General features: G+C 48.2%; 1 protein-coding gene across 1 annotated transcript; it reads right to left on the bottom strand.

The window, feature by feature from the left end:
• Positions 1–239: 239 nt before the first annotated feature.
• On the bottom strand, positions 240–9,063 carry TMEM82 (transmembrane protein 82). The gene is made up of 6 exons (XM_081203133.1): positions 8,712–9,063; positions 8,560–8,632; positions 6,474–6,648; positions 5,057–5,465; positions 1,669–1,856; positions 240–690 (listed from the first exon to the last, which is right to left on the bottom strand). The coding sequence occupies exons 1-6, from the start codon at positions 9,046–9,048 to the stop codon at positions 589–591; spliced, it is 1,284 nt and encodes a 427-aa protein (XP_081059259.1). The 5' UTR covers positions 9,049–9,063; the 3' UTR covers positions 240–588.
• Positions 9,064–9,734: the final 671 nt, after the last annotated feature.

Raw genomic sequence — 9,734 nt, 5'->3', positions numbered from 1 at the left:
CACTGCCTCCCGCAGTTTGGTCAAACCCAAAATATAAGTCGCTTTATTCCAGTTTTTGTCAGAAGCCTTTGCTCCATAGGCACACCAGCTCCTTCCTTAGCTATCAGCACAGTACTTTAGTGTTTATTTAAGACAAGGGGGGGGACATTTTCAGCACCCCCTGCAACACACATACATGAAGCACATCATCCCTTGGTGCAATCTGCCCACCTACCAGCCCCTGTGTGGTCAGTGCGTGGTATTTTGGTGGCATTCCCAAAGCAGGCTGACTTTAAAAGGGGTTGGCTGTTTGTTCAAGAGAGGAGATAGCTTAAATTGGGGGGTAGGAGGGTTGCAATTAATGGGGTGGGGAAATGCAATTGGGCAAGGCAACAACTAGCATAGAAATAAATAAGTCACCATTTAGTAAAGTGACAGGCATGAAATATCTATCCCATATCCAATGCTGGGCCAGAAAGTCCAGAGCAGCCCAGCACAGTGGATCAGATGAAATCAAGCACTGGGATGAAATCCAGCCCCTAGGATTTCCCCACCTTGGACCTGCAGACACTGGCTCATATCAGCCTCCTCCAGAGCCCGCTCTGTGTTTCAGGATGTTGCCGTTGCAGAGTGGGATTTTGAAGGGTCTTTGTAGTGTCTCGAGGGCTTTCGGGAGGCAGAAGCTGAGGGCGAGAACCTTTGAGAATAATCCTGAAGCGCCACCACAAACAAAAGAAAAAACAGAAATATTAGGTTCTAGAAAGCAAATCAATGACATCGTTTAGCCATCTTCAAATAGCTCAAGGGCTGCCACAAGGAAGATTTCTTGTTTTCTCCTGCTCTGGAGGTGAGGACCCAAACCAATGGCTTCAAGTTACAAGAAAGGAAATTCTGAGTAAACATGGGAATAGTTTTCTGGCAGTTAAAGCTGTTGGACAGTGGGACGGACTCCCTCGGAAGATGGAAGGCTCTCCTTCATTGGCGGTTTTAAGCAGAGGTTGGGCAGCCATCTGCCATGGATGCTTTAGTTGAGATTCCTGCATTGAAGGCGGTTGGACTAGATGACTCTCAGGGCCCCTTCCAACTCTACAATTCTATGATTCTATGATTAGGAGGAGATTTGTGACAGGCAAAGGGGAGCATTTCTTTCATGAAATAGCTGTTAAACTTGTGGAGCTCATGATCACAGGATGTGGCCTTTTGAAGCAGATTAGACACATTCATTGCGTATATATAATCCCGTCTCTCCTAATGCTCTGGTGGCCATGAGACGCTTTGGACTGTGGCTCCCATCTCTGCCTGGGTCTGAAACATCTGGAGGGGCACTAGGTTGGGGAAGGATGGGACAGGCTATTTGCCAGGAGAGCTGGAAATGTGTCCTCTGAGTTTAGAGACAGGAGCAGATATTGGAGAGAAACCCCAGGGATTGGCTTTCACCATCTTCCTCAAACTGAGAGCTTTCCAGACCTCCGTGTGACAAAATGGTGGACCTCTGGTATGATTCAGTGTGACTGTTTCCAAAAATGGTTTTTTAAATAGGTTTTAAAATATTGTCTCCTCCCAAGGTGGTGGCAGCCTCCACTGAGGTCCCTCAAACTTCCCACCCCAACAAAGCCCACTGTTCCTCTCCCCTCCCACTGCCATCTTGGAATACCTTCCTGATGCCAACACTCTCTTGCTCCTCCTCACCTGCTTCCTGCAGATATCCAGTATAATTCCCGCCCGCATCAGGCACCAGATCTCCCCAACCAGTGAAACGAGGATGTTCACAATGTCCATCCACCGGCCAACGGTCATCAGCAGGATCAGTAGGCCCCCCATCCTGACAAAGACTGTCTGGTAGGCCATCTGTTCTGTGGGGTTCTGCCGTTGCTCTTCTGCCATTGGACAAAGGAAAGATAAAATGGTTAGGTTTATGCTGGTCAACTTACATACAGTGGTGCCCCGCAAGACGAATGCCTCGCAAGACGAAAAACTCGCTAGACGAAAGGGTTTTCCGTTTTTGCGTTGCTTCACTAGACGAATTTCCCTATGGGCTTGCTTCGCAAGACGAAAACGTCTTGCACTTTTTTTTTAAAGCCGCTTGAAGAGGCGCAGTTGCGACGGACCGTGCTTCGCAAGACGAAAAACATCGCAAGACGAAAAGACTCGCGGAACGAATTCTTTTCGTCTTGCGAGGCACCACTGTACAATGCCAGTACTATTCAGAGGAGACTTGTTTAAATTAATGAACCTAAGAAAGACTCACATTGGATACACTCTGCAAATGAGAGGGCAGGGATGGGGAACAACTGTGGCCCTCCAAGTGTCAAGGACTGGCTGGATGAGGAAGAGCAGTGGGAGCCCAAGAGCCCCCCAGGGAAGACACAGAAGATGACGACTTAGATCCTGGGTCCTGGTGGTGGGACCTGGAAGAGCAGTCTGGGGAAGGGACGAGCTGGGAGGTGCTAGAAGCAGGGAGTTTGAGCGATCCAGGGGAGTCAGGAGGAGGAGACACCTTCCAGGACAGGGTTTGAGGCCAAGAGTCACAGTGTGAGCACAGACTCAGACAGAGAGGAGTCAGAGGTTGCCCTTGCTACCCAGTAGCAGGGCAGTCTCGGTCCTCCTGGCTCGCCTCCCGCTCTGACACCCCAATCGATGAGAATTCTGCACGTTGCTGAGCATTGGGCCAGACAGGCCCAGAGGATGAGCACTCCCTCTTGACGTAGCCTTCATCTGCTTGGGAGGGATCCAGAGTGAGAGGCTAGAGGGGGAAGCAAAGGGCTAGTGGTCAGTTTCAGCAACTTCTCAGCTGGATTAAGATGAACCAGAGGACTCTGCTGTGTTGTTGTTGTTTAGTCGTGTCCGACTCTTTGTGACCCCCTGGACCAGAGCATGCCAGGCACTCCTGTCTTCCACTGCCTCCCGCAGTTTAGTCAAATTCATGCTGGTAGCTTCGAGAACACTGTCCAACCATCTCGTCGTCCTCTGTCGTCCCCTTCTCCTTGTGCCCTCCATCTTTCCCAACATCAGGGTCTTTTCCAGGGAATCTTCTCTTCTCATGAGGTGGCCAAATATTGGAGCCTCAGCTTCAGGATCTGTCCTTCCAGTGAGCACTCAGGGCTGATTTCCTTCAGGATGGATAGGTTTGATCTTCTTGCAGTCCATGAGACTCTCAAGAGTCTCCTCCAGCACCATAATTCAAAAGCATCAATTCTTTGGCGATCAGCCTTCTTTATGGTCCAACTCTCACTTCCATACATCACTACTAGGAAAACCATAGCTTTAACTAGACGGACCTTTGTTGGCAAGGTGATGTCTCTGCTTTTTAAGATGCTGTCTAGGTTTGTCATTGCTGCTGTGTTAATAAAAGCGAATTGCATTCCGTGCCTCCTGTGTGTACCTGCCCTGTGGTCAATCTGGGCTCGCTTGGCAGCTCCTGGACACCAAGTGATGCTGGTCTCCCAACTCCAGCAAGGCCAGTAGTCCAGGATGATAATGGGAGCTGGAGGAGTCCACAGGCGCCCCCATTCCTGCCTTAAAAGGATGCAGAGTAGTGATGGAGGCATCTGGGGCAGTGAAGGCAAGTGATGGTCTAGTTAAGGGACAGAGAACCTGTGCTGCCATCCAGACCTTGCTGGACTCCAGGTCCTAGCAGTCAGCATGGGCAAGAGTCAGGGCCGGAGCTGGGAGCTGGAGTCACAACATCCGGAAGGCCACAGGCCCACCATCCCTGCTGTAGGGATAGCTCAGTGAAAACAGCATGAGTCTCTTAATCTCAGGGTTTCTGGTTCAAACTCCACAATGAGCAAAAGTTTCCTGAATTGCAGGGCATTGGGAGCAGAGGACCCAACTCTACAATTCTACGATTGTATCATCAGCAGAACCAGTCCAATTCTCTCTTCTATAAAAGACAAGAAACTGAACTGTCATGTCAACTTAGGAAGAGGCCTTGTACCAAGTTGATACTATTTTGCCAGCCTTGCAATCTCATGTCCTTTTGAGTAGGGCTGAACCCGGGGTCTCGTACGCAGCAAGTGTGTGCTCTGCTTTCTGCTCTTTATTTGGGGCTTCCCCAATAAAGAGGCCCCAAATGAGCAAAGGACCAGATCATCAGATGCTTTCTCCGTCTTTCTCTTGTAATTGGCAGAAGGTCCTCAAGGTCTCTGGCAGGGTGTGTGTGTGTGTGTCTTGTACACATCTTTGTATTTCTTCTTTCTTTGGTGATCACTCGTAGCTGAGTAAGATTGTCTTCCATGAACATGGCTTAACAATGTGTCCGTAAGTGACTGTGGAGGTCAATTCTGGATCCACACATCCTTCCACAGTAGGGACATAGGTTTATGGGCGGGAGTTGATAATGGTGAGGGTTTGCCAAGTGTGCCTTCCTCTTAGCACGTTTCTCCCTTTCATCCTGAGTTCAAGAGTCTTCAAAGCCCATGACACCTTTGATAAAGGCTGTTCTCCAATTGGGACGGTCGCAGGCCAGTGTTTCCCAGTTGTCAGTGTTTATCCTACATTTTTTTAGATTTGCCTTGAGAGAGTCTTTAAACCTCTTTTGTTGACCAACAGCATTATACTTTCCATTTTTAAGTTGGGAATAGCATAGTTGCTTTGGAAGACGATAATCAGGCACCCGCACAACATGACCAGTCCAACAAAGTTGATGTTGAAAAATCATTGTTTCAACACTGGTGGTCTTTGCTTCTTCCAATACACTGGCATTAGTTTGCCTGTCTTCCCAAGAGATGTGTAAAATTTTTCGGAGACACCGTTGATGGAACGGATCTACAAGGGATCTTTGTATTTAATGGATCTCTGTATTTAAGATCCCACTAGCTAGAAATGCCAGGAGTTTCACCTGGAGACTTCCCCCCTTACCAGACATTAGTCTGATTGCCTGTGATGCTACGGAACGTTTGCAAACATTCCAACCGCTCCAGGAAGGGAAGGTGCCAGAAGCGAACCATTCTGCAGGAGGAGGATGCTTGCTTGCTGCTGGGGAAGGAAGCCAAAGGCCAATGGCCGCCCACACCTACCAACCTCCCAAAGATCTTGCCCACTGAGCCAGAGGCCTGCGAGGGGAGGAGGAGCTCACCTTGCATGTAGATGACAAGCAGCGTGTAGCAGATGGTGAGCGGGGTCCAGAAGCGGATGGCCTCCGAGGTGGTGAGGAAGTCCCGGTTGATCAGGGCCACCGCCGCCAGGTCGGCCACCACGAAGGTGACCTTGAGGGCATTGCAGAGGAGGCGAGGGATGCCATGCCAGGTGGTCAGGAGGAAGAGGCAGGCCCCACAGTAGCGCTCCTTGCAGTGGAGCTCGTACATGGTGAAGATGTGGCGCGTCAGGCGCCAGACATAGTAAGTTAAGAGTCCTGCCAGGCCGACGCTGAGGAGCAGGTTCCACGTGCGATGGGGCGCCCCCTCCTGGAGGTAGCTGAGGCTGCAGGAGATGCCGCAGCCCAGGGAGTACTGGCAGAGGAGGTAGAGCTGGCTGCTGTGCGCCCCCTGCAGGATCCCAGTGGAAATTGAGAGATGGTAGCATTAATTTTTTTTTTATTGAAATAATTTCAATTATAAAGAAATAGAGTGAATCAAAGGGAGGAAGGGAGGAAGTAAGGGGGGGAGAACAAATGTGTGTGTAAGAAAGAGAGAGAGAAAGAAACAATACACAAAACTGCAATGCAATATACAGTCGTTCCTTAGATCCCAAACGCCCTGGAACTCAGACGTTTTGGCTCCCGAATGCCGCAGACCTGGAAGTGATTGTTCCAGTTTGCGGACGTTCTTTTGGAAGCTGAATGTCCGATGGGGCTTCCACAGCTTCTGATTGGCTGCAGGAGCTTCCTGCAACCAATCAGAAATTGCGATTTGGTTTTCGAACGATTTGGAAGTCGAACAGTCTTCCAGAACAGATTCCGTTTGACTTCCAAGGTACGAATGTACTCCCATACATTCATATATTAATTGATATGGACGGTGGCAGTGTGTTGGGGGATGTTTATTTTGATTATATATATTTTGATTTTAGATTTAGATTTTGTTCTGTCAACCACCCTGAGACTTCCATGTATAAGGGCAGCATATAAATTCAAGAAATAAATAATAGTAGTTAGTGTGTCGGACTAGGACCGGGGAGATCAGAGTTCAAATCCCCACTCAGCCATGGAGCTCACTGGGGGACGTTGGGGACCAGTCACTGCCTCAGCCTAACCTACCTCACAGGGATGTTGTGGGGACAAAATGGGGAGGAGAACCACCACATACAGCACTTTGAACTCCTCAGAAGAAAAGCTGGGGTGCAAAAGCAGTGAATGAATAAATAAAAATCCCTCAATCCAAATGGCAGGATAAATCTCGACTGTGGCGGGAATTCGCTTCCTTCTATTGCAGGGCTCCTGGTTACTTTACTCCACTCAGGTGCTTGTTTGGGGGTTCCCCGCCTCCCCTCCACAGCAGGCATGTGTTCCCACCTCAGCCCGCACATGAAGAAAAGGGAAAGAAAGAGTCGCTCACCTTGTCAAGGGAGAGGACGGTGGAGATGGCCCGAAGGGAGAACTCCAGCACCACCAAGGCAGCCACACGATAGCCCACCACCGTGAAGGTCCCCGTCAGCACCAGGAGATGCAGCTGGTCCAGCAGGGGCCACTGTTTGCGGATGATCTCCTTCTCCTTCTGCCGGTCGGGGTCGCTGGGGCAGAAATGAAGGTCTCAAGAAGGGAAAGGCAGGCGCAGGAGCAATTTATCCACTCAAACCTGGGAATCTACAGGGACTAGCTGGAGTAAACACACCTTCCCTTTGCCGAGTCCCATCTGAGTACTTCCAGGAGAGCCTAGAAGCCTAGTGGGCTTCTCCCACCACCAGGTCTCCAAGGTTGGCAGGAACCTGATATCCTCTGCATTTACTCCAGGAGAACCATCTTGTGCCTCTCCCAGGGGCAGAGAGGTTTTGGGGCTCGCACATGTCTGGAAATACCCTTTGGCCTTGCAACAAAGCAACCTCACAGGCTTTGGGTAAATTGCGCATGGGACTCTATACATACTCAGAGGGGGTGCTCCTCTTCTGTACTGTTTCTGGGGCCTGAAAAGGGTCTTCTTGGGGCTTGGCTCCGAAAAGACCCTTGGAAACGCAGAAAGGTTTGTTCGCTGGCAAACACAACCTCCCTGGCTGCCTTTCCCTGTCTCAATCTTGGGGCGTGTTAAGGTCCTCTGTGATCATTTCACATTTCCCAAGTTGAGTTTGGTCACCAAGATCAAATGAAACCTGCTCCTAATTAAGCTCCCGGTTCATCCTTGGCCGAAACTGTTCCCAAATCCATAGGGATGTGTTTGCGATGCCCCTGCCCTCATACAAAGAATCATGGCTAAAGGACAACGTCATCCTCTGAAAAATAGTTGATACATTGCTGAATACTGTTTTCCATTGCCTGTGCTCATTTGCTTTGTTTTCCAAAGCTGAAAAGATTAAGGAAATGCCTGGCAATCTTTTTCTCACCAATACAAAAGGCATCTTGCCAGCCAGCGTACAAAGAAGTCAGCTGGGCACTGCCCAGGTGGGGCCATGCTTGTGCCCTGCCCTGGAGATAAGATGCTGCCACTCCAATATTTAACTCCCAGGGATTCCTGGGACTCCAAAGCATGGGATTGGTGGACGCTCACATGAACCAGATCTTAAAAGGGGGTTTCTCTTTATATATATATATATATATATATATATATATATATATATATATATATATATATAATATTTATTAAAGTTTCAGAAAGAGGAATTACATAAAAACAAAAAATACAAAGGTAAAAGACAAAAATAAAAATAAAAGAAAAATACAGAATAAAAAAGTAAGTACACTTACAGAAAAAAGGGGGAAAAATCAATCTTTCCATATCTTACATTCATATCCTTGTTTCCCTGACCTCCTCATACCTCCCTTTTTTGTGTTCCAATTCAATTAATTAATTCAGCAATTTCTTTCCCTCCTTATTATCCTGATCTTTAATCTTAATATATTGTAACATTAAATTTTTACCTATTTAGAAATCCAATTTTCCATATTCTTTTATATCATTACAGCTAGAAACCACTTAATTTCAATCAAACATCATTCTAACATTAATTTTGCAATATTTCTGTAAATAATCTTTAAATTTCTTCCAATCTTCTTCCACCGACTCCTCTCCCTGGTCTCGGATTCTACCAGTCATTTCCGCCAATTCCATGTAGTCCATCACTTTCATCTGCCATTCTTCCAAAGTGGGTAGATCTTGTGTCTTAAAAGGGGGTTTCTCAAAGGCAAGACCAGAAACAATCCACTTCGCAGGAGCAGAAAATCTGGGCTTGTCCCTATTGAATTAATAGGAGTGTCTGAGATTCTTTCTGCAGACAGACAGCCATCAAAGCATCCGGATTCAGGAGGCAAATGTGACACTAGGCAGATCGACTTGCTGGTCTTTATGGCTCCTTCCCTCCACCTCCACCACCCAGTCAGCACCTTATCAGAGCCCTGCAGGGGTTAATAGCCACCCCAGGGCTGCCTGCAAGGACAGATTGAGGAAGCGACTCTCTGTTTAGAAATCTCCGCTCTGCCTAACAACCACTCACTTCAAACAGTTGATGTAGATGTAAATCTTCATCAGGCTGCCCAGGATGGAGACGGCACAGGCGCCCACCAGCCCTGCAAGGAAGCAAAGGTCAGAACGGGGGTAGGGCTCAGTGGGTGGGGTAGGCACCCCCCGGGAGGAGGAGAAGCTCACCTTGCAAGACGGAGTCCACCAGATCGGAGCCCCAGGCCAGGCTGGGGAAGGCGGGCAGCCAGGAGACCAGGTAGGAGTAGAGGCTGGAAAGCATGGTGGTGCCGTGGGGCAGGGTGAGGGGGGGGGGTGGCTCAGCCCTGGCCTTCCTCTTCCCGGCTGCAGGCTCAAAGGTCTGCTGGTGGAGGGCTGGCGAGAGCCCAGGGACCTTGTGCTGGTGTTGCTGCTGCTCTGGTAAATCATTGCTGCCTCTTTGCCCCTCCTGGGGAGGAGGCCACTCAGCCAGAGCCCTTGCACAACCATTTCTGCTTGGGGAGAAGCAAGGCAGAGGGGAAATCATTTCCTGGGCCAGTAGTAGCAGCAGCTGCAACTCCCCAGAATGAAAGCAAAGGGAAACACTTAAGGCAAGGAGGTTTTTGGGCTCCAGCCCAACTGCAAAATGTTGTTCTTTTTTTCCTTCAAATTTTTTATTACTTTTCACAAGATTATAAACAAAACAAATAAACAAAGATACAAACATAAATCATAACCTTGTTAAAATTACACTTATTAACATTGTTAAGTGACTTCCTCGCTTCCCCTTGGTTGAATTTCCATGCATATCCTTTGAACGGCTTTCCAAATCATAATTCTTATAAACTTCACTTAGTCTGTTAACATCCTTATATCTTTTCATATATATTTTTAATAGATATTTATTAAATTTTCACAAATTATAAACTCAAACATAATACAAACAAACACACACAAAGACAAACAAATATACCGTATTTTTTGCACCATAACACTCACTTTTTTCCTCCTAGAAAGTAAGGGGAAATGTCTGTGCGTGTTATGGAGCGAATGCCTGCGGGTGGCGGGGGGATCTGCTGCAGTTGTGAGCAGAGGATCTATGGTTCCCCTTCCTTCCCTCCTCCGTGGTTACAAAGCATGGATCCACATGGATCCTCAGGATTTTTGCATTGGGCTACTCCAAACTCACTGTCAGATCACATGTCTGTGGCCACAGCATGAACCACAAAAATC

The sequence above is a fragment of the Podarcis bocagei genome, assembly GCF_964188305.1.
Source record: "Podarcis bocagei genome assembly, chromosome: 7".
In the NCBI taxonomy this organism is placed as follows: domain Eukaryota; kingdom Metazoa; phylum Chordata; class Lepidosauria; order Squamata; family Lacertidae; genus Podarcis; species Podarcis bocagei.
The sequence above is the reverse complement of the archived record's forward strand: the minus strand, read 5'-3'. Positions and strand labels throughout refer to the sequence as shown.

What these genes read in the sequence shown, in the direction of transcription:
- TMEM82 (XM_081203133.1), bottom strand. Translation starts at nt 9,048, where the DNA reads ATGATTTCCCCTCTGCCTTGCTTCTCCCCAAGCAGAAATGGTTGTGCA. An exon ending in GCTTGTCATCTACATGCAAG is followed by an intron (nt 1,857 to 5,056) that starts GTGAGCTCCTCC and finishes GTCCAATGGCAG; the next exon opens with AAGAGCAACGGCAGAACCCC. An exon ending in TGGATATCTGCAGGAAGCAG is followed by an intron (nt 691 to 1,668) that starts GTGAGGAGGAGC and finishes GTGGCGCTTCAG; the next exon opens with GATTATTCTCAAAGGTTCTC.